The sequence below is a fragment of the Podarcis cretensis genome (genome assembly GCF_951804945.1).
Source record: "Podarcis cretensis genome assembly, chromosome: 1".
In the NCBI taxonomy this organism is placed as follows: Eukaryota; Metazoa; Chordata; class Lepidosauria; order Squamata; family Lacertidae; genus Podarcis; species Podarcis cretensis.
In genome coordinates, this window is record NC_137170.1 from 18,204,749 (window position 1) to 18,229,925 (window position 25,177).

At 42.6% G+C, this 25,177-nt stretch overlaps 1 protein-coding gene across 13 annotated transcripts in view; it reads right to left on the bottom strand.

The window, feature by feature from the left end:
- The window catches only part of EVL (Enah/Vasp-like), a 148,889-nt gene that overhangs the window by 42,292 nt on the left and 81,420 nt on the right, over nt 1-25,177 (bottom strand). For 12 of the 13 annotated variants that reach the window (XM_079948327.1, XM_079948318.1, XM_079948319.1 and 9 more), the window contains exon 3: nt 22,548-22,728. In XM_079948327.1, coding sequence (XP_079804453.1) covers nt 22,548-22,728 — 181 coding nt within the window. Of the gene's footprint in view, nt 1-7,254; nt 7,768-22,547; nt 22,729-25,177 lie in introns of those variants that run through there. The other variant, XM_079948316.1, reaches the window with a different exon arrangement.

Sequence of the window (25,177 nt, forward strand, 5' to 3'; positions counted from 1 at the left end):
CACTGTCCAGATGTTTAGCTGAGAGAAGTTTTAAGCAGACATCAAGTGGCAGATAAAATGCACTGAAGTGCAATACTTCCATGCTAATTGAACCATTTATACTAAAGAGAATTATTTATTATTATTATTATTATTATTATTATTATTATTATTATTATTATAAATACCCCACCCATCTGGCTGGGTTTCCCCAGCCACTCCGGGTGGCTTCCAACAAAAGATTAAAAATACATTAAAACATCAGTCATTAAAAACTTCCCTAAACCGGGCTGCCTTCAGATGTCTTTTAAATGTCAGATAGTTGTTTATTTCTTTGACATCTGATGGGAGGGCGTTCCACAGGGGGGGCGCCACTACCGAGAAGGCCCTTTGCCTGCTTCCCTGTAACCTCACTTCTCGCAGGGAGGGAACCGCCAGAAGGCCCTCAGTGCTGTACCTCAGTGTCCAGGCTGAACGATGGGGTGGAGACGCTCCTTCAGGTATACTGGGGCTTTTGAGGCCGTTTAGGGCTTTCAAGGTCAGCAGCAACACTTTGCATTATAGGGTTGTTAACCCGAGCCAATATCTTTACTGATTTTTTGGTCCAGATCAGGGATAGGGATCATGTGGCCTTCCAGATGTTGTTAGGCTGCAACTTCAATCATCCCAGACCATGGGGAATGCTGGCAGAGTCCAACATCTGGAGAGCCAAAGGTTCCCCCCTATCTGATCAGGTTTATTTATGTGATTTATATCTCACATTTCGCTCCAAGGAGCTCAAGGTGGCATTCCTCATTTTCCCGTTCCCCATTTTATCCTCAGAACAACCTTATGAGGTAGGCTAGGCTAAGAGATGTTGAATGGCTCACGGTCACCCAGTGAGCTTCATGGCTGAGTGCAGATTAGAACGCTGGTCTCCCAGGCCCTAGTCCAGCTCTCTAACGCATAAACCACACAACTGTTTATACAGGAATCTGGTACAGAGAAGTGATCTCTGTGCTGGAAGTTTCAGTACAGGGGCAGACACTAGAGAAAATGGTAGTCTGACCCATTAGTGGATGAGCTTGTGGGTCCTTTCTGATAAAAAATATGTGCAGTTGTGATGGTAGTTCACTTGCTGGTGTTGACACAACCACAGAGGTCTCATGCTGAAGCAAGCTGTTTGCTGTTGCCTCTGAATGTGCTATAGAGGTGCAACAGAACTGGAAAGCAGAGGGGTTTTCCCATTAACTTGTTCCATCACTGCAAGGACTTTTGGCTAAGCAACAGAACTTTTCCTCCCCCTCTCCTCTTCCACACCCACTAGACCTCTTCTGGGGATTCCCCCAACCATCTGAAGCAGTTTGGGGGAGGGTACAGGGGGCACACAGGGAAGGGAGGTTTCTGTTGTGCACTAACCAAACAGGGTACCAGGGCAAGGCAATTAGAGCATACAACACTAATTCTGGCCCAACTGCATTGGCTGCCAATTAGTTTCTGGGCCAATTCAAAGTGCTGGTTTTGACCTATAAAGCCTTAAATGGCTCGCCATATGAACCGGTACCCATCCTCTGAGGCAATCATCATCTGAGGCCCTTCTTCATGTGCCTCCTCCACAAGAAGTCCAGAGGGTGGAAAGACAAGAGCAGGCCTTTTCTGCAGTGGCTCCCTGACTGTTGATTACTCTCCACTGGGAAGCTCGCCTGGCACCTTCATTACATATCTTTAGGTGCCAGACAAAAACATCCCTCCTCTCCCAGGCCTCTGGCTATTCAGGCAATCTATGGGAGGGGTGTATTGTTTTGCCTGCTACTATTTTATGTATTTTTATATTGCAAACCACCCTGCGATCCTCAGATGAAGCAGGTACATAAATTTAATAAAATAAATAAACATACTGCCCAATACATTTTTTCCCACTTAGTTGGGCAGGCTTCTCTTTATATTATAAGAGACCAGTCAATATTGTTTTAGATGCTCGCTAAAACCATTATTATTATTATTATTATTATTATTATTATTATTATTATTTCATCAAGCCCACCCAGACATATTATTGAGTTATGTATCCTTTTTTCCATTTTGGTGACTTTACCTGTTGCTGTTGTTGTTATTAGTAGTAGTAGTAATAGTAGTTGTACTCTGCCCATCTGACTGGGTTGCCCCAGCCACTCTGGAATATATATATATATATTGTACACTGCTTCTAAAGCAATTGATACAGCCTTTTACGGAAGACAAGGTGCAAGCCATTACCCAACACAAAAGCATTTTCTTTCCCATTATATTCTTATGAACTTCAAGCTGCTCAGTTGAGATCACACTGCCATTTTGTGAAATTTTGTCATGCAAGTTCTCTTCACAGGCACCTCTGTCCAACGGAGGCTGTGAGAAGCCAATAACAAGAGAGTTAAACTTAGTGCAAGACTGCCTGTATCAAAACATTAGCCAATCCCTACGGGACACAATGCTGTCTTTAAATTTAGCATGTGAACTGTTGGGGCAAACTACTTAGGCAAATGCCAGCCAAGAAATTTCTTGTTCAGTTCTACCTTCTCTGAGGGTTAATTAATATTTTTTTGCTAATAATAGAGCCTTGTGTTTGCTCCGATAAGCTACGTCTGTCACTAGATTTCAGAACACAATTGGGTGAATGTTTTCAGTCTATTCTAATACTCACTTCTCTTTTTGGAGGAGTATTGTTAAGGCGCACAGATAATAGTCAAGAGGAATGAGATAAAGAAGCGAAGCATTTGCCCAAAACAAAGACTGTTTACTAAATTAATGCAGTTGTTGACCTCTGAATAATGCTGACCACAACAAAAAGTATAAAAGAAAATCATGTCAAGTCCAATATGCTTGATACCAATTAACGTGCAAAGTATTTGGAAGCAGTCATTTCACCCAGCCTTTCAAATAATTACTCAACAGACAAGTCACATTTCTCAGTCTTGCTCATCCATATCCCTTTCTCCTCGTTCTTCTTGTTTCCCATATCTGCCTCCTTAAAGGGCCAAGTCAAATTAGATGTGAAATTAAATGCATGGATGGAAATTAATGCCCATGTTTTATGTTTAGTAAATGTATGTTTCAGTTTGTGCAGGTGCACTGTCTGCAGTTTTTCTCTTGCATCTGAATCATCTTGAAGCACGTTGGGGGTCCCTCGTTTGGAGAGTTCCTGCTTCTGTTCAGACAAGTCCCACATCTGTCAGAAGCAGCCCAATTCAGTTCAACATTTCTCCAACTGACAGGAGACTTTCCCAACCCTGCCTGGAGATGCTGAGGATTGAACCTGGCATCATCCACATGCAAGTAAAAGGCAAAGGACCCCTGGACGCTTAAGTCCTGTCAAAGGCGACTATGGGGTTGTGGCGCTCATCTCGCTTTCAGGCCGAGGGAGCCGGCGTTTGTCCACAGACAGCTTTCTGGGTAATGTGGCCAGCATGACTAAACCGCTTCTGGTGCAATGGAACACCGTGAAGGAAACGCACAGAAACACCATTTACCTTCCTGCCGCAGTAGCACCTGTTTATCTACTTGCACTGGTGTGCTTTCGAACTGCTAGGTTAGCAGGAGCTGGGACAGAGCAACGGGGATTTGAACCGCTGACCTTCTGACCAGCAAGCCCAAGAGCCTCAGTGGTTTATTTATTTTTTTTAATAAATTTTTATTGAAGTTTTAAAGGTTACATGAATAATAAAAAAGAAAAATAACAGCAGAAAAAACACCCAATTAGACCAAAAAAGAAAGCATAACAATACATAAAAACAAGTCCCCTCAAAGAGAAAAAAATAAAAAAGAGAGCAGACAAAAAAGAAAAAAATGCATACAATCAAAAAAAAGGAACAAATCAAACCTTTACATAACTTTCTTTCTTTAGCTTATTTCCTTGGCCTCCTCACACCTCCCCTCTTTGTATTCTAGTTCAGTTAGATATTTCAGCAAATCCTTCACCTTTGTTTTTATCCTAATAATTTATCTTAATATACTATAATTTAACATTCTCTTCTTTTACCAATTAATCATTCATTTTTACTTTGCTTAATCTTATTTCTCCTTAAAACTAATAAATTTGAACTTAATCTCTTAAGACATTTCCCCTAGGGTCATAAAAAATTCCTTCCACGATTTTTCCATCTCTCATTAATCTTTTTTTTAAAGTCTCCATATATACACTTTAAGTTCCCAATTTTCTTCCACCGTCTCCCCTCCCCGGTCTTGGCCCCTGCCGTCAGTTCCATCAGCCTCCCGAGGCTCAGTGGTTTAGACCAGAGCGCCACCCGAATGCAAAGCCACTGACCTATGGTCCTTACGATCCAAGTATTCTAAGTGTGACCCAGATGAGCGGAGGGTGCAAGTGCAAAAGAACCGTGGCTTGACGACGGCCACCTAGTGTGATTATCTGTAAAATTAGGTTTGAACCAGGAATTCCAGTTCACAACCCATGCTCTCAGTTACTACAGTGGTACCTCGGGTTACAGATGCTTCAGGTTACAGACTCCGCTAACCCAGAAATTGTACCTCGGGTTAAGAACTTTGCTTCAGGATGACAACAGAAATTGTGCGGCAGCAGCGCAGCGACAGCGGGAGGCCCCATTAGCTAAAGTGGTACCTCAGGTTAAGAACGGACCTCCAGAATGAATTAATTTCTTAACCCGAGGTACCACTGTACACTACATGTTTAAAACTAAACATAATATTAAAAGAGCTGTGCTGCATCAGACCAAGAGTCCATGTAGTGAGGTATCCGGTTTCTCACAGTGGTTTGGTGGGGCTGGTGCCCACTGTCTGATGTTTTACTGTAGTTTTGTAATTTGTTGGAAGCTGGCCAGAGTGGCCAGGGCAACCCAGCCAGATGGGTGGCATATAAATTATTATTATTATTATTATTATTATTATTATTATTATTACTGTTACTACTACTACTACTGCTACTGTCAAGGGAGAAGGCAGAAAGACCAACAGCCAACAACAGGCAGAGGCAACTAATTCTAGTTTTGCCACCTATCGTCCTCCTTGCTAAGTTCTACAAGGGCAACACGGAGAGACAGAAGAGGAGGAAGCTACCCTCCTTAGACTGGTTGCAGGTAGGAAGGCAGGTAGGTGGAGCCTGGCTGGTTGGAGTTGGTAGGAAGTGCCCCATTTGCCTTAGCAGATGAGCCTTTGCTGCGGGGGTGGTCAACCTGATGCTGATGCTGTTTATTTATGCAGACCATCGCTATACGGCTTAATATATACATGAGCAGTGTGCAGAGAGTATCCGAAGTATCTGAAAGATTGCCTCCTTCCCTACAGAACCCTCTCAGGAGTTAATTTCGGAAGAGGGAGCCCTATTGGTTGCTCCACTGCCCTCAGAAACTGGTGTGTGTATGTGTGTGTGTGTGTAGGTAGGTAGGTAGCTGAGGAGATGGCCTTCTCTGTGGCAGCCCCTTGGTTGCAGAACGCCCTCCCCACAGAGGTGCACCAGGTACCTTCATTAAACTGCTTTCAGCGGATGCCAAAGACACACCTAGCTTTTGATACTAGCGATGTATTATGTTTAGGACCCACCTGATTTCTGTGATTGTAGGTTGTTTTGAACTGTTTTCAACATTGTGTTTTAATTGTTGTAGCCTGTCCTGGGACCTAAGGTTGAAGCACAGACTGTTGTTGTTGATGTTATTCCTCTCCCACTATTTCTCCCTCTCCCTGGAGATGGGTATTCAAAGGTTCCTGACCTCTGTGGTAGATACAGCTATTGATAGCCTAACCCTCCATGGATTTGCCTAATTCCCTTTTAAAGCCATCCAAGTTGGTGTCAACAGCCACATCTTGTGGGGACCAATTCTATAGTTTAACTAGGTGCCCTGTGAAGAAGTACTTCCTGTTTGTCTGCTTTGTGTCCAACAAATACCCTCATCCCATGGAAAGGCAGCTTATTAAGATCCATCGTGTGCTCTGTTCTCCATCTCTGATGCATTCCATCTTTCTCTTACCGCATTTCGGTCAACCCAGAACGACAGACTCCGGGAGGTGGGGGTGAGAATGAAACCAGCACACTAGACAAATGTGCCTTCCAATCCCTGTGGGACTCATTCAGGCCACCAGGCGCTCCATAAAGTTTATCACGTGGCATGACTATTCTGAAAAGCCGCAGACTACTAAAGGGGTCAGCTGACTTGCACCACAGGGCAGTGGGGTGGGGTGAGAGAATCTCTGTCTTTTTAAAGCAGGGCAGACATAACAAGGAGTTTGCAGCAGGCAAAGAGAAAACAGCTCTGTCACGGTTACTTCAGGCTTTACTCCTGTTACTCCTCTGTTGATTGGGGTGGGGATAATTTACAATCCAAATTAGCCTCAAGAAGTCATCTCTGCTTCACAGGGCTGTAACTCTGAAACGACTCCACCGAGTTCGCCGTACTTTATTTCTGCAAGAGCATGAGCAAGGAGCCCTTCAGTGCTCGGGTCTCACCCTAGCAAGCTTTTCAGAAAAATATCTGCGCAATAAGGTGACTTACACTGCAATCCCAGGCATGCCTACTCAGAAGCAAGCCACAGCAAGTTCACTGGGATTTACTGCCGTGTAAGGATTGCACCTTCATACGGATACTCTATGCTCCCTACAATATTCTGAACACTTTTGTACATGAAGGAGTTTTTAAAAATGAGCAATTCATTTTTAGAGTATCCCTCATCAGTAACCATGTTTAGGAGTACACAAATATCCAGCCCCCAAATCTCAGTTACTCCCTGTCCATCTCTTTCCCATCTTTCCTGGTTTGCTTACTTGCCCCCCCTTTTTTCCATAATTGTTTTAAGTTGCATTCCATATCTGCTAAAACCCACAGGGGATTTTCCAAGAAGGTGCATACTGCACCTTGAGCAAAATCTATACCAAAGTTAATGCATGATAATCCGACAATTATTATTTGCTCTTATTTCAGGTCTGGGTGCCGTTTTAATAGAAAAGCAGGGTATAAAATCAAACCCAATCTGGTCTCCCCCTCCCCTCCCCAAAAAATGTTTTTTTAAGTGAAGCGTTGCTATTATTACGGTTCTCATCATACAAGGGCGATTCTGCGACAGGGACGTTAGCTTGGACCTTGTCATTGCTGATCAAAACCATTGTTAGCTATGAAGAAAGTAAGAATTCTTTTGGGGGGAAGGGGGGAGTCCACGAGGACTGCCACAGCAAGATTTCATTATTGTCATTTCCCCAAGGAAGCACCCCCCCCCTCCCACAAAAAGTGCCGAGTGCTTTGACGGGGGGCCTTGCATGACTTGCAATGCTTTAAACCCACATAAAGCTGTACTTACACCGAGTGCTGAGGCTGATGGTGGCCCAGCTGACTCCTTTCAGATGACCGTGCCGAGTCCGCCGGACTGGCATGTTAGCAGAACTGAGTTACTTCCCGTGTTGCGGCATGGAGAGCGTGGGTCGTTTAAGCAACGACGTCCGATTGATTCCTGCATTAGGCATAGGGGATACTATATCCAAATGACACATCCGGAAGAGGGGCTTTGCAGCTGAGAGGCCACAGAATCAAGTCTGCAGCATAACAAGGGAAATCCCTCGGGTAAGTGGGGGGGGGGGGGGAGAAACAACCACCTCCGAAACGGTGGGGGAGGGGGGGGAGAGAGAAGAGTAAACCTGAAACACAGCCAATAACCCTAAAGATTCCTTGGGATATTCTGGACCTAAAAAACCCTCCAATCAGAGCCGCGGGGGCAGGAGAAAAGAGACACATGCCTCCCTGAACCATATATGTCTTAGATTAGGCAGAGTTTGAAGGGACTGAAACAGGAGATGGGTCTTCGAGACCCGTCAACCGGCATCACATGTCACTTGTCAACGTGAAATACTGCAGAGTTCTGAGGTCCTGTTTTGAGAAGCGGAATTAGGTTAGGGAGGGGAGAACATGTGTCAAACTTTTTCAAATAATAATAATAATAATAACAGCAGCAGCAGCAACAACAACAACAGTAATTATATACAGCTAGTTTCAATTAAGTGGTGGTAGGGGTTTTTTTTTACCTGCAAAAAAAAAAAAAGGACTGTTAAACTTTTCAAAGTTAAAAAAAGAAAACACTAGCTTTTTATTATAGGGCGGATCAGGGAAGCCATAAGGAATCAAACAACTGCCAAATCTGGAAGCAAGAATTGGGAATCTGTAGCACATTCTTGAGAGCCTGGCTTTGGCTGCCAAGGTCTCTCTTCTGCCCAGGCACTTATTTCCCTGGCCAATTCTCTAATGAGATTAATCTCAATTAATCTGCAGAAGGAAACAAGAGTCCCAAATCAACAGATGCCGGAAGGGGAGGCTGCGCAGAAATTCTGAAATCTATCGCAGCCACTCTTCAATTAGTGTTTTATTATTAAAACTGTCTCTCTCTGGCGTAATATTATGTGTAATTCACCAGCAGAGAGGGAAATTATAAAATCCACACGGAGTCATTGATAGAAGACTCTTCCAAAATCAATCAGAGTGCATGAGGAAACGCATCATTAGAGCTTTGAAAACGCCTGGTTTTTGCATGAAAACATGCTGGCACAAACTAACAATGCCTGCCATGGGTATGTTCATATCATACATTCAAAGCACTGTGACGATACCACTATAAACAGCCGCAGCTTCCCTCAAAGAATTCTGGGGCCTGTAGTTTGCTAAGGGTGCTGAGAGTTTTTAGGAGACCCCCCTTTTTCCTCACAGAGATACAGTATTTCCAGAATTCTTTGTGAAGAGGAATCAATTTCCGGAGCCTGGGAATTGCAGGAACTTAAAGGGGTCTGCTACAATTCTCAGCATCCTTAACAAACGACAGCTCCAAGCCATGACTGTTACAATTCAATTCAAAGTTTATTTGTTGTTGCGGCCATCCCGGTCGTTCCAATGGAAAAAGGAGATAAAAATATTCTATGCCTTGCTGTGCAGAATATCTATCTATCTATCTATCTATCTATCTATCTATCTATCTATCTATCATCTATCATCTATCTATCTATCTTAAAATACAGACCTGCACAAACAAGTTTCTATATTAAATTGCTTGTCATATTTTTTGATGAACATTCTTCTCAGTTTCCGGGCTGCAACTGAGAATCTTGCAACAGCCATGACCATTTAAAATGGTAACATAGCGCCTTGAGCGTGTGTTTCTGCATGTGAATTGGCCTCACTAGATCCTAGCCTTTGAGAGGTTCTTAATGTCCTTCTTGATGGTGCGAGAGCCATTGGAGAGCCAATTGCTTGTGTAAGACAAGAGCCTTCATGCCACAGGTGAGAAACCAATGCCATGGCTCTTCCCCATTTGAGTACAAACCCCCATGGTTGGTCCCAGGGCACCCCATATTATCTCAATGGGGCAGGAAGGAGCTTGGCTTCCATGCTCCTGCTGGAGTAATTCCAGAACCCAGTCTCAAAGTTGTTGTTGTTGTTGTTGTTGTTGTTGTTTTAAGCAAATGCTGGGGTGTGTGTGTGTGTGTGATTCAGTCAATGCTTGCCACACAGCAATGACCGTATTCTGTCCCCTCTGTGCAAATTCTTTTTTAGGATGGTTCCCTGCAGGCATCTTTGCACCAGTAAGACCGAATAATTTCATAACTAATTACCCTTTGTCAGAAAATACTTGGGGCAATGTGCTTCAAAAATATGAAGAAATTACAAGGAAACAGCGTTGCAGGAATCATAGACTTGGGAGGGATCTTGAGGCTCATCTAGTCCAACCCCCCCCCCATGCTCCTGCTCCCAGCTTTCCCTGAGTGGGTTTGATCTGGTTTAACAGCCGGATGCTGTTATATGTATATACACATGTGTGTTTGTGTGTACACACACAGAGAGTGAAATATATACTTTTAAATGAGGCACTCCAGTCAGTTCATCCAGGTGCGCTTTCAATGCGCACCTGTGGGGCATGCAGCAAAATGTTGCAACATGAAGTGCTCCTGCTCAGGGTTCCAGCCAACAATGGACACTCCAATAGTCAGTCAGCACTTCATGGCTGATGAACCTGCCCAATCCTCATTGTGCTATTTTGGCGGTCTCCCCTCCAAAGATTTTCCTTGCAGTCTGCTGACACCTCCCCTCTTGTGCATGGATGGTGCTGTTTTAGCTATATATATGTCCCTGCTCAGACGAATTCACTATACAGTGGTACCTTGGGTTAAGAACTTAATTCGTTCTGGAGGTCTGTTCTTAACCTGAAACTGTTCTTAACCTGAGGTACCACTTTAGCTAATGGGGCCTCCCTCTGCCGCCACACTGCCGCCATGTGATTTCTGTTCTCATCCTGAAGCAAAGTTCTTAACCCAAGGTACGATTTCTGGGTTAGCGGAATCTGTAACCTGAAGCGTCTGTAACCCGAGGTATCACTGTAATTATATAGGGTGGTGGCAAGACTTCACACTTTAGTGTGTAGATGCCCTATCCAAATGTGGCATCCCTCACATTTAAACCCCAGATACGTTAGCGGCATTGCCTATTGCACATACAGTTACAACTATGAAGAGCACCTGCATTTTCTGCACATATTCTGCCACACTCACTTAAAGGTCCGCCCTTTGAAGCAGCCATTTCCAGCCATGAGAGTTGTGGCCCAAAACATCCAAAGGTTATCATGTTAGCAAATGTCATTTTAAAGGCCTGGGTGCATTTATTCAACTTCGCTTAACTAGCAACGTCATTCACTAGGCTATACATACCGAGGGTTCATTTCACAAAGCAGTTGTTCCACCGTAGTAAATAGGGCATTTATAGCGCATTTAAAGCACATAGCTTTCCCTAAAGGATCCTGGGAACTATAGCACTGCAAAGGATTCTTGGGGGGGGGGGGGAATCACGTGCTTTAAGACTAATGTAAATGATTAATTAAGTACCGCTTACGCATCCCCAATCAACATAACAGCCAGTAAAGCAAATATTGCTTTAGCTAGAATGGAATAAAAGCAGCAGTTAGGAAAAAAAACAACAGGCAAGATCCAGGAAAATATGAAACACATTCATATCCCATTGCTTTTAGTAGGAGAGAGCTAAGCATGTTTTAATTCTGCCCATTTGGTGGACAACTGCTTCATTTGTTCCATCCTAATTAATGCAATAGATATACACGGGCCCTGTCTCTGCGAATGTGCATGCTATACCAAACACACACACCACCATACCGAAAGCAATAGCACTAGCCAGATTTGTGCCGATGAGCAATAGGGCAGGAAGCTTTTCATTCCTGAGTCACAAGTTCCAGCCTGGCAGAAGTCAGTAACAGGGTTGTCAAATGATAGCCAAAAAATGCATTCATGACAGGTCAGTTTGTCTTGCTGGCACCTAAGATTCTAAAATAGACAACTTTCATCAACTGAATACTGGCTAAACGTATTCCAGATCCTATTTCAGCAACATAACTTGCCATTGTACAGTGGTACTTCAGGTTACATACGCTTCAGGTTACAGACTCTGCTAACCCAGAAATAGTGCTTCAGGTTAAGAACTTTGCTTCAGGTTGAGAACAGAAATCGTGGTCCGGTAGCGTGAAAGCAGCAGGAGGCCCCATTAGCTAAAGTGGTGCTTCAGGTTAAGAACAGTTTCAGGTTAAGTACGGACCTCCGGAACGAATTAAGTACTTAACCCAAGGTACCACTGTACATGTATGCCGCTGAGCTGAACAACTATTATTGTTTTTTTTTAAAAAAGCATGAAAATTTGTACAACAACAACAACAACATATCAAGCCATTAGCAGCTGAATAATGTATGGCTTGCAAGAAACTCCGGCATTCAGGTATGTTACCACTCAGCATTTAGCAGCAGATTGTTCTGAGAACCTGGGTTGCTATATCTCTTCAGCAAAGGAAGAATTGGTTTGCAGGGTGTATGGTCACAACCTTCTCCCCACCCACTATGGGAAACCTAGTTTTAAAGTGGGGTTCTCTCCCCTCCCCACCAGGGCACTGTAGTAGGTATCATGTCAACTTACAGAAGCAGTAACAAGAACTACCGTATTTTTTGCTCTATAAGACTCACTTTTTCCCTCCTAAAAAGTAAGGGGAAATGTGTGTGCGCCTTATGGAGCGAATGCAGGCTGTGCAGCTGTCCCAGAAACCAGAACAGCAAGAGGGATCACTGCTTTCGCTGCGCAGCGATCCCTCTTGCTGTTCTGGCTTCTGGGATTCAGAAATTTTTTTTTCTTGTTTTCCTCCTCCAAAAACTAGTTGCGTCTTATGGTCTGGTGCGTCTTATAGAGTGAAAAATACGGTAATTCAACCTACTGAAAGTCAGGAAATTTTAATTATAGGAACAAATAAGGGGCAGAAAGCCACTGATTCATGGCACAGAGACAAAAGGAAAGTAAACCAAAAGGGGGTAAAAAGGGGGAGGGCATTATCATTTATTATTTTCAACTCATTCTCATGCCTAAATGGAATGAAGTCATCTCTTCCTAGAGAGCAACAGAAGATATTGATTATCAAAGTGCTGCTGTTGAAATCAGGCCAAAAGGAAGCCCAGATAAAACTGAAGTGGATTTGAAAATCAAGCCTATTAGTGAGAACAATCCCTCTTAGGCTGAAGGAAATTACACATCTGATGAATGCACAAGCGAGCTTCCCACAGGCTGAGCCAAAGATGTAACTCAGAAACTCAGCAGATCAGATTAAACTGTAGATAACAGCCAGGGAGGCCTGCTATTCATTCATTCCTGAATGTGCTACATGCTTTGAAAGAGCAACTTTTCCAAATGCGTTTCAGGAACTAGAAACAGTTCCTGAAGAGGCACAAATACAAGATGGGTGACACCTGGCTTGAGAGCAGTACATGTGAAAAGGATCTAGGAGTCTTGGTTGACCACAAACTTGACATGAGCCAACAGTGTGACGCGGCAGCTAAAAAAGCCAATGCAATTCTGGGCTGCATCAATAGGAGTATAGCATCTAGATCAAGGGAAGAATGTCTGAGCTGACAACCTTAATATGCATGGAGGTTATACAATGCCTGTTCTTCATTCTAATTTCAGAGAATCATAAGAGTTGGAAGGAACACAGGGGTCATCCAGTCCAACCCTTTGAAATGCAGGGAACTTTTGCCCAGCGTGGGGTTCGAACCCACAACCCTGAAATTAAGTGCCTTGTGCTCTACCAGCTGAGCTAGGACATTACACAACAAGGAACATTCATTCTGATTCGTTTGTGTGGAGTTCTTTAAAGTCTCCTAACTAATGCACAGTCTTCAAAATTTGGGTCAGTAGCAGTCTTCCCATCAATCGCTTGTCCTACACTTTTAGTGCATTCCCCTGTCAATTTCCCAACATGAAGAGTCAATTTTTTAAAGATTTGTTGTGCCAGAGTTATTTAATCCACAAACCTAAATTTCCAGCATACAATCAAATCCCCACACACAATGCTGACAATCTCAAGGCAACACTAATCTATTCTCTTCACTGGCTTTACTCAAGCCCTTTTAATTCTCTCCCTCTCTCTTAGAAAAACAGACAAAACCTTGGTTTCTGAAGAATGTTTTTGACAGTGTGGAGAAAACCTCAAGAAGCTTCCCTAAAAGTGATTACATTTTTTTAAAAAATGTGCTTCAAAGTGACAATTATTTTCATTTTGCATTTCTAAACAGGAACAGTGGACATTCTAGATCAGGGGTCCCCAAACTAAGGCCCGCGGGCCGGATAAGGCCCAAGGGACTCATTTATCCGGCCCGCGGTGACCCCCGCCACCCGCTCTTACCGGCGCTGCACTGTGCGGCTGCCCGCTTCCGGGTCGGAGGAGCACCGAATATAGCTTGTGCAAGCATTATATGTGCATGTGCAAGCGTTATTTCTGGTGCACATCCAGGTCAGAGGAAGCCCGTGTACATACGCACAAGCTATTTCTGGTGCTCCTCCGACCTGGAAGTGCGCCGGAAATAGCATGTGTGCACGCGTATGGGCACACGCTCCCCCGCCCTCCAGCCGCCGCGCAATTGGTGCAGGAAACGCCGGCCCAAGGCGCGGTAAATTTGCTGACCCCTGTTCTAGATTATGTGTTGTGATCACCTTAATCCCATATATATCCACTTGACCACATTTGATCTGTGGATCTGTTACAGGTGTCCCATAATACCCATTCTGTATTGTAATATTTTTAGTGTGCCAGTACCTAAACTTTGGAACTCCCTTCCTATTGATACCAAGCAGGAACCTTCTTCATTGTACTCTTCTTGGCACCTGCTAAAAACATTTTTGTTTAGACTCGCTTGCCCAGATATGTAGAATGTGGACTTGTATTTGGTTTTCAGTTTATCAATTTTTATCTTTTTTGAATATTTTAATAGTTGCTTTTAATTGTTTTTACTATTATTATTAATTATTATTATTATTATTATTATTATTATTATTATTATTGTCTTTTTGTAAACTGCTTTAAGGTTCCTTACAATCAAGAGGTATAATAAATTTTATGAAATAAAAATAAGTAAATATTCCCTGCCACATACCCCTAAAGACAACTGGAAGAGAATCTGTCCACTCAAATTCAAGAAACATTTCAGCACAGCAAGATGAACGCTGAACCTGATATTTTAACATTCTGCAACATTTTGTTGCATGTATCTATTGGGTTTTGTGTGAGTCTGTGTTTCTCGGTTTCCTTATTTCTCTTTGCTTTTGTGCTGTACCCTTCCATGCTACTCTCTTTTTAATATATATATAAATTTCATTTCCTGCCACGATTCTCTAGTATTACTGGTTACGGTGCCTCCTTGTAAATACTGCCAAAAAGAGAACTATCATAAATAAAGTAAGCCAGAATTAATCAGTTGCTTAAAAACAAAACCTCTGATGTCCCTAATTTCTTGGCTTGTGATCATTTGGCTCCTGACATCAGCTAATAAGTGTTTTGATCTTTTCGTGAAATACTACTCTTTCATCCTGTCTTAATTGCATCCAAACTGCCACTAAATACTGTGCAAATATTAAAGCTTTTCAGACACTTGGAGGCCATGTTGCATAGCTGGGCTTTGCCTGTGGTGCGTACGTTTATTTCCTGTGTTTCACCACAACGTCTTGTTTTGCAGACTGCCTTAGCACTTCAAGGAAAAGCCGAAGAAAGACCTTCAAAAGTGGAACTAGCACGACTGATAAGCACAGCTTGTGTTATGGCTGAAATTAACTAGACCAAAAGATACTCTGGTCTAGTCAATTCCACCCAGATCTCTTCTGAATTCTAAGAAATTAAGGGGAAAGTTTGCAATTAAAAAGAAGGAAGGCAGAGCAAAAAAATAAATAAATCCCCTCTACTTTCATACAGTTATTGGGATATTAGTGCCATTAAAGTGAATTCACTTCGATTGCTGTTATAATTGTAGAAGTTGTGATAGAGCAGGGCTCTTATATTCTTAAGCCTGCCTAATACAGGGTGTCTCTAGATCACACTCTGCATTGTAACATTTCCATATGCCTCTCAATGAATGGTTAATGCAAAAAAAGGAAACGGTGATATCATGGGGGTGGAAATCAGTCTTGGGTTTTCTAGATTCACATCAAAAAGATGTTCTATTTAGGACAATGCTGCAGATTGATACAGAGAGAGAGAGAGACATCACTGTAGCTCAAATAAAAACTGAGAGACTACCTGGAGTTTTGACCACTGTCAACCCTACATAAAACAATCCATTATATTGGGTTTGTCCACTTAATGTGTTTCTTGAGCATTCACCCTAATTTGCTTTTGCAAAGCTTACAGAGGGTTTAAACTATATCTGATCTTTACTGAACAATCTTTTCTGATTTACTCGTGGGATGTTTACTCACCACCCCATTAATCATTCTTTCAACCTGCAGTTTTTAAAAAAGGATTTCCTTGTCACTTTCCTAAATGCAAAAAGTCGGTTTATTTTATTTTTTTTAAGTGGATTTGCAGCACTAATGCACTTCAATCTGCATTAATTGTGCAAACCTACGGTAAATTCATGGTAGGGACGCAGGTGGCACTGTGGGTTAAACCACAGAGCCTAGGACTTGCAGATCAGAGGGACGGCGGTTCAAATCCCCACGATGGGGTGAGCTCCCGTTGCTTGGTCCCTGTTCCTGCCAACCTAGCAGGAGCACGTCAAAGTGCGAGTAGATAAATAGGTACCGCTCCGGCGGGAAGGTAAACGGCGTTTCCGTGCGCTGCTCTGGTTCACCAGAAGCGGCTTAGTCATGCGGGCCACACGAACCGGAAGCTGTACGCCGCCTCCCTCGGCCAGTAAAGCGAGATGAGTGCTGCAACCCCAGAGTCGTCCACGACTGGACCTAACGGTCAGGGGTTCCTTTACCTTTAAAATTCATGATATGTGTCTTAATCCCCTTCACCCACAAAATAGTGACAAGGAAAAAAACCAGGGCCTTTTCTTTAGGATTTTTGTGACCTCCAGGTTGAATGCCATAACATTACACTGTGTTCTGTGGGAAAGAAAAACAAGCCCTGGGCTTTATTACAGTCTCTCCCCCTGCCCTCAGTACAGGCCAGCAAGAAAACCTAGTAAAATTGTCTAACAAGAAGACCCTTAGATAGGAACATCAGAAAAGCACTGCTGGATCATGCCAGCTGGATTATCTACTCAAGCATCCTGTTCTCACAGTGCCAAACCAGACGTCGCAATGGGAAGCTCACAAGCAGGGGAAAATGATTATGTTGCTTTAACTTACGGCAAGCTTTATTTTAACAGCCGAAATCGTTTCATGTTGGACATGAGCTAACAAAAAACAGACTTTGTTCTGAGGTGGAAAATAAAAATAAAAAGATAGCATATCCACGGCACAACAAACTAATTTAAGGCATTCCCATTGCGTGGCTATTATTTTGGAGAAATTGTAAGCCTATGATGCCTGTAATTTAAAAAACCTAAAAACTGACAGAGACGTTTTCAGTCACTGAAAAAACTGCGCAGCACTGCCCTCTTTTAGCATTCTAAATTTAAGGCTGGCGTGTCACCCTAAGCACACGCCGTTTCCAAAAAGTTCCTCTGCAGTTAAAACAAACAGGCTCTCTATTGAAAGCACGCCGAGTGCTAAGAATTCCTCCCGCTACCCCAGTCCACAAAACTGATTAATTTAGGTCATACAAGTGGGTGTTTGAGTTAAGTAAGCAGGCAGAGTGATGATGTCAAAGACTTGACTGAACTACTGTAGGCCACGCAAATGCCTAAACATTATGGGTGGACAAGCCAGTTTTATGAAACAAACCAATGTTAAAAATAGGACACCCAAGAATATTCCAAGAAACTCAAGACACCAATTTGATATGTTTACTTTTTCTCCAGTGTTCTGTTGAACTGCCAACATTACAGCTTACTTTGTAGGTTGTCTTTCCATTTCTTTTAGACAGCACTCACCCCTCTTTTCTAGGAATATTGGGGGGGGGGGGAAGAGAGAAATGTATGTCTATATGCATTTGTGAAAGAACTTTGTATTTAACTCAAAGGAACTGGTTTTGAGAATCACAATAAGGACCCATAATGAAAGTCCAATCTGGAATTCACATTCAACGTAACAAAGTGAAAACTTTGTCTTATCTTTGACTGTGCACACAGACCATACATTTTAAGCACATTTTGAGCAAATTTCTCCACCCTCACCTCAAAATCACGAACCGGAATTACCCATCACAGAACCAGAATTCCCAGCACCCTTAAACTACATTTCCTAGGATTCAAATTCAGTAATGATGGAATACAGCCAGGAGGAGGACTACAAGTTCTGAGACAGCTTTTCTCTCATATAAATATGTGTCTGTTTGTGTGGACATGCTTGTTTCTGTGCTGTTACATCTGCCAGTTGAGGACTGTCTACAAAAGCAAGATGCCAGAATAAACCTTTTAACATGCAACTAGATCTCTTTTGGGTTTTGTTGTAACAGACTCAAGCACGGCTATGCTTCTGGAAACTTTCCTTGTAGAGAATTTTAGGGGGCAAACTGTCTGTTCCTAAATTATAACTTGCCTGCAGTTTGTTTATTTATTAAAAAGATTCTTAAACCTTCCTTTCAGGGCACGCTGCCCTCACAAAGAGGCTTATGACACTCTGAAAATACACTCTGGTTTGTGAACAAAGAGCTGTTAAGCACCTTCCTCCTTTCAAAAGACAATAATTATTTTGAAAGCAATAGCCATGGTAGAGTTTCTTTTTTATAAGTGAAATTATCTATCTCTATCTTGTAAAAATCACGTGACTTAGAGATTCCTTACGTAGCAAGAGACTAATAAATAAAAACAGTGATGATGACAATGTCTGTCAGACCATGAATATCTCCACCCCCACCCCCACCGCCAATATAGATGGTGGGAACTAATTCAGACAGCGGTGGCATGCTAACTGGTGAGTTCATAGTTGGGATGATATACAAATCAGGTACTTCCAAGCTCACAGTCCTAACTATATATATTTCCATGTTTGGGGGAGTTCATGAAGAGTCCAATGTGGTGTATCAGACTTGGAAGCCAAAATTCAAATCCCTTCTCTGTCATGGCTGGTGACCCTGGACCCAGGGGTGTAGGCACCAAATCTCTCTCTCTCTAAGGCACCAAATCTCTCTCTGTTGTGTCTGACTAGCTGCTATCATTGATGTTAAACAAACATTATGGTTTTCATTGTGCAACATATCTCGGTGTTTAGATTTCTGGGAATGGAGTTGAGAGATGACCTAACCTGGGGAGAAAACAGCAAAGACCTGATGAAGAGAGCACAGCAGAGGTTATATTTCCGAGAATCCTCCAGAAAAATAATCTCTCAAAGCACCTGTGGATGGCAATTTACCATTGTACTGTTGAGAGTGCATTAACTTATGGTCTGTGTGTGTGGTTTGGGAGCTACACAGTCAGGGAAAAAGCAATGCTGTCCAGGGTTGTAAAGACTGCAGAGAGAATAATTGGGCGCACTCTTCCCACGTTGGATCAAATCTATGCTTCCAGGTCATAAGAAAGCTGCAGAGATAGTGCAGGATAGTGCGCACCTGGAAATGATCTCTTTCAGCTTCTGCCTTCTGGAAGAAGGTACAGTACAGGGTTATAAAGACTAGGACTAGCTGCCTGAGAAACTGTTTCTATCCAAATGAGATTTTGGTTTTAAACGCAGTGTAAGGTAGTCTCTATGGAAGTATATTGTATTTAATTATGGGGTATCAGAGTTTTTAGGGGTTAACCAGGCTAGGATAGCAGGCTTGTTGGTTTTTGAATGTCTGATGTAGATTTTTTCAATTTCGTTGTTCTGTATGGGAAGATGACAATAAAGATTATCGTATCATATATCATCATCATCATCGCAAAAGACCGGTACCTGACCTCTCTCTCCGCCAAGCTGTGGCCACAGTGCATGGGGCCACAGGCACACACACAGGGTCTGTCTCCCTTTGGAGAATAGAAGACATGGCTGAAACTGTCGTGTTTTAAGAAACAGGATTTATTCACCTATTTACACCTTCAGTTTGCATGGAGGAAGTCCAGATCTTACTGCATGGTCCATAGCAGTGCAGGAGACCCTTTTGTCTCCCTCTCTAAGATGGATCTCCCCCCTACTTCATTCTCCTTCTTCCCAGAAGCACCTTGCTCTCCGCCAGAGCAGTGACCCTGACAGCCTTCCAAATCTCCAGTCTCTGGTCACACCTGAGACAAGAAGTTCCTTGTTGCCTTGTTGACGACCCTCAATGGCTCTCTACTGTAATGCCAACAGTCTGCTCTCCCCTCAGCTGGTTTGCATAAGGCAGCCCAGGAATTCCCTGTCTGGCACAGCTCTGCAGTTAGTTTTTTTAATCCATATCCCAATCAAAATCCTAGTATTTATTTGTTCCTAGTGTTTAGGGGGACCCCTCCCTATTTCTACAACATTGTTACTTTTATTTATTTATTGATTGATTGATTAAATTTGTATACCACCCTTCATCTGTAGATCTCAGGATGGTTCACAACACAAAATTACAATATAAGAACCACAAAATGAATAACAAAGTAAGAACAACAAACCAATAATTCCCCCTCCCAAAACACATTTAAAAGGGCATGGGATGTCAATCAGGCAAAGGCCTGCTTGAAGAGGAACATTTAAAGAGTTTATGCATATTGTGATTACCCATTAAAAAAACGAGACTGTCCTTCAAACCTCATTTTTAGTTTGACTGCTCATAGTCAAACAGGAGGCATACAATATCTATGATGTGCACCAAGAACAGCTATGGTTAGATATGGCACTGCTTGGACCAGCCGATCCCTCTCAAATCTACCATCTCGTAGGGTTCTTGCAAGGACAGAATGGGCAGTGTGCCAGCATTGCACTGTAAGTGCCTGGCACAAATGATATGGGATCCTCTCCGAAGCCTATGGAGGAGACGTGGGAACTTAACTGCAGCTACCTGAGTTAACCTTCTGCCATTCAACTGGAAACCAGTCTTCTTATGCCTGTGGCACAAACCTCCCGCAGCCAATCACCTGAACACATGATACAGAACTTTTAATTCAGTCTACATAGCATTTAAGAGCGTATGCTGATGTCCAGAATGTAAGACTTTGGGGCTTACAGGGTCATGTTACTAGAAGCCACATAGTGTACATAGGCTCTTCCACTGTGGGAGGCAGCCGGGTCAATGTTTGCAGCCAAGTGTAAATAGACTTGGGGAAACCTGAGCCTTGGCTTTAACATATAAACTTTCACGAGGTTCATAAAGCTACAGACCTAAACAAGTTTACTTCAACCTGGGTCCTACTGATTTAATTAGGGCTTGGCTTCCAAATTAGCATGCTTAAAATTTTTAGGCTAAATATCTATCTAAGTTTTGCATTTTTCATGCTGTTAAACAGTCACAGAATACCAGCAAAGATACGTATCTAAAGAGGGAGAGAGCAAGCTCAATTTTAGTTTTCAGAATTAACTACTGAAATGTCATGAGAAAGAAGACAAACAAGGCACCCTGGAAAGCAACTCGAAATAAATTAAGCAATAAATACTATGATTAGATATGTCAATTCCAGTTGCTCGCTGCTCCTCATTTTTCCAGTCTGAATTTCAGTTCTCCATATTTCTCCACACCTTTGCATTTTTTCAAAATCCTTATTAAAATTCTCCTAATGTGAATTTCTCCCAATAATCAATTTTATGTATGTTATTTTGCCCAATATACATATTTTTCTGCAAGCCATTTTCCTTAAGTATGCTGCTTTCCTTAAGTATGCTACTTTCACCAATATATACATTTACATATATACAAATGTGCATTCTTGTGCGCATAGCTTGGCTAGAGAACTGCACTGCAAAATTCAGAAAAATGCAAATTTCAAAGGATGGCAGCCTACTCATTTATCTATTGCTTTAGGAATCGTTACTTAAGTAAGGTATGAACTTAACCACATTTCTCCCCAACACTAATTATGATCAGACTGCTCCTTTGTAAATAAATCACCCTACAATCAGCACCTGAAGTCACACAGCAGTACCTGAGTCACCCAAACCTTGCATTCAGCTTTTCAAGTAACAAGGACCATTACTGCATCTCCCAGTGTTGCGTGCATTAAAAAAAAAAAAAAAAAGAATTGCAGCAAATATCCTTGCAGCAGTGAAGGACAGGGCATTTTATACTTTCCCTCTGTACTGTTTTACTAACTAAAACTGCCAGCCCAGGTTGCAGTTTTCCACACAGGAGGTATTTCCCCCCTGTGGATGAAACAGCTGCCAGAGGTATGTGCAGTTTTTATTGGAAAAATGGAACAGCTTAAAGATCATGTTCACAGCAAGAATCTCTTCGACTCCAAGTGTCCAAAGATGCTGTTTTTGGCTGCAGCTGAAGTGGTTAGCCAAGATGTGAAGTCTTCCATGCTGTTCATATATAACTGCACATCGGCCCTGCAAAACTCTCTCTCTCTCTCTCTCTCTCTCTCTCTCTCTCTCTGTGTGTGTGTGTGTGTGTGTCATCTTATAGCCTCTTATAATGGGGACAGCAGAATTCTGTTGCCCAGAAGTGTTTTTCTTTTTTTGCCACACAAACGGACCTCCATGTCGGGTGGTCAGACATTGTAATAAAAGTTTGTGCAATGGATTTACAGCTCTGGAGCACACATGTCAAAGGCAATAACCAAGTCATTTCATACGAACCCCGAAGAGAAATATAACATGAAAGAGGTTGGCTGGCTGCCATAACTGTCCCACAGCCCTGCTTTTGTCCGTGAAAGGAGTAAATTCCTTGATTATTGTTTCAATGGCAGCCTGAAGTTTCCCCTTTATGTTTGGGCAAAGAGCAGCCACTTGGCTTTGCCATTCACACGGCGAGACTGACTTTACTCCCAGCACTGCAAACTGCACCACAATTGCATAACGGAAGTGTGCGCAACTTCCACAGCTGGTTTTAAGCCATTCGAGCTGTGCCACCCTGAAAACTTCCAGAATCTTACAAGAGCATGCCCCAGAAAGGGGCGGAATGCACATTTTAAAATGTACTCTAAAAACCAAGGCACCCATCTTCTCTACCCTTACTTGCTTTGGAGCGGAAAATAGATCCTGCGCTAAGAACGCAGCAAAAAAACAAAAATATGTCCAGCAAAGCACTGTCACGGCAAGAAGGCAAACAGGTAAGAAAGAAGAGGAAAAGGGAGGCAGATGACTGCCAGTCTTCCTTACCTCCATCTTGCAGAGAGTTCATGATATTCAGGGCAAACAGCATGGCGTTTGAGAACGTGGTCGCCTCCTCCTTGCTGGCAAAGTTCAGCCCATAGACCTGCCGCGCATCGCGCCACTGATGGAATGTTGGCGTCGCCTGGTTGTACTTTAGTCCTTTCACAATTGAATAATTGATCACTACCTGAAATATAAAGTGGGGAAGATGAATACTAAAGGGACAAGAAAGAATGGAAGGAAGGGAGAAAATCAGCGACTGCTGAAGGAGGGGAAGGTCTTTCCTCTTTTTAGAAACCTCTTCCATCAGTGTTACGTAAAAGCAGTTGCAGGGGAGGGGCCTGTCTCCTCACCCCCTTCCTCGTATTAATACCTCACATGCTTTTATATCAGAGAGCAACAACAACAAAAGACATCATGAAATTTAGTTTTATCCCTCACTCTAATCGCACATTAAGGCCCTCATACAATTCTAATTTTGGGGAGGGGGGGATGATGTGGGGGGCTGCCATTTCCTTCATTACACCCCTGTTGCCCCGGCCTAGCCATCCTCCATGAAGTGGGGAGGCTGTTTTCTCTCTCCACGCTATTGCCCATGTAAATGGTTTTTTTTGTTATTGCTTAAAGGGGCCTCGAGGACCACCTCTCCCCATATAAACCGACCCAGACTCTGTGTTCATCCTCTGAGGCCCTTTCTGAAGTGGCTCCCCATTTGGGAATTCCCCCAGGGAGGTTCGGCTGCCGCCTTCATTATACATTTTAAGGCACCAGGAGAAAATATTCCTCTTCAACTGGGCCTCTGGCTGATTAACATCCTTCAGCCTTTTAAATGTCAAAACAAAATAAAAAAATTCCTTCCAGTAGCACCTTAAAGACCAACTAAGTTAGTTCTTGGTATGAGCTTTCGTGTGCATGCACACTTCTTCAGATACACTGAAACAGAAGTCACCAGACCCTTCTATATAGTGAGAAGGTGGGGAAGGGTATTACTCAGAAGGGTGGTGGGATTGGGTGATTGGCAGATAGCTGTGATGAGCCTGTTGACGACTCTTAACGACTGCAATAGGTCTTACAGGAAAAAGCAAGGGGTGAGAAGGTGAAAAATGGCTTTGTCATGTATAATGAGATAAGAATCCAATGTCTTTGTTCAGACCAGGTCTCTCCATGGTTTTAAGTTTGGTAATAAGTTGCAATTCAGCAGTAATACCCCTCCCCACCTTCTCACTATATAGAAGGGTCTGGTGACTTCTGTTTCAGTGTATCTGAAGAAGTGTGCATGCACACGAAAGCTCATACCAAGAACTAACTTAGTTGGTCTTTAAGGTGCTACTGGAAGGAATTTTTTAATTTTGTTTTGACTATGGCAGACCAACACGGCTACCTATCTGTAACTGGAACCTTTTAAATGTGTTTGTGAGAGGGAGGGGGCTACTATTTTCTTGTTTTTCTTTTAACTATTTATTTGCGTTTTTAATCTTGTGTTTTTATCTCGTGAACCACCCTGAGATCTTTTGATGAAGGGCGGTATATAAATCTAATAAATTTTTAAAAAGTTAAACATGAATAAAAAACTGTGTTTTACTCATATTTAAGTGATACACACACATGTTAAAAATGTCTTAAGTAGACACATTTAACAGGATAAGCATTATAAATACAAAGAAAACTGTCCCTAAAATTATTTGTCAGTTTAATCATTTGTGAAGCACCCCCAGATTTTGCTTAACCATTCCTTGCTTATTCTGGGCCTGAGCTACACCCCATGTACTGGTTCCAGAAGGCCTGAAGTGAGGAGTCTGTTCTATGCTCTAGGTTCCGTATTGCTCAGGAACCTAACATACAGAGAGCCTGGAAACTACTTTTGAGGTTTTTTTTTCTACAATCAAGCGGTGTATAAATTATATGAAACAAACAAATATGCAGAACAGGCTCCCTGCATTGGGGGGGGGGCACACTCTTTGTAGTAGTTGTGAACCTCATTTCCGAATACCAGGATGTTCTGAGTAGAACCTCATTAAAATGGCACCTATTCCGCTTCGCCCGTAATTACATTGACCATGGCAAATTGCATCCACCCATTCGAGTCATATAGTCTACAATAAAAATTGGGAGCCACTGCAAATATACAAAGCTTGTGAACTACGACGAGGTCACACATGTAAGATTATCAGAACCGGGGGGCTTAAGTAGTTGGAGCCAATGAAACGGCAGATTTAAAAATACACACTCAGCGGTTTCAATTTAAAGCCCCAAAGCTCTCCCTTCATTCTACTGTAATCAGATGAAGACACTTCTCTGGCTTTTAAAATACTGATTTCGTCTCTCTTATACAAATAGAAAGATTTGGGGTGGGGGCTCTTTCCAGCCACTCACCAAACCCTCAGAGGGGACAGAGAAGTGGAATGTTACACAGTCTGTGTTATTTACCACAAGCTGCTGAGAGATAAGTGGAAAGCACACAGTGTAGCCATCTGGGCATTTTGTGAAATAAAAAATCCAATGTAGTTTCAGCCTGCATACATACCATACAGTTAAAGCACATTCCGGGCCCCCAATAATCATGGAAACTAGAGTTTAAAAGTGCTAAGAATTGTAGCTCTGGGAGGGGCATTCCAGGATTTGGAGGTAGGAGGAAT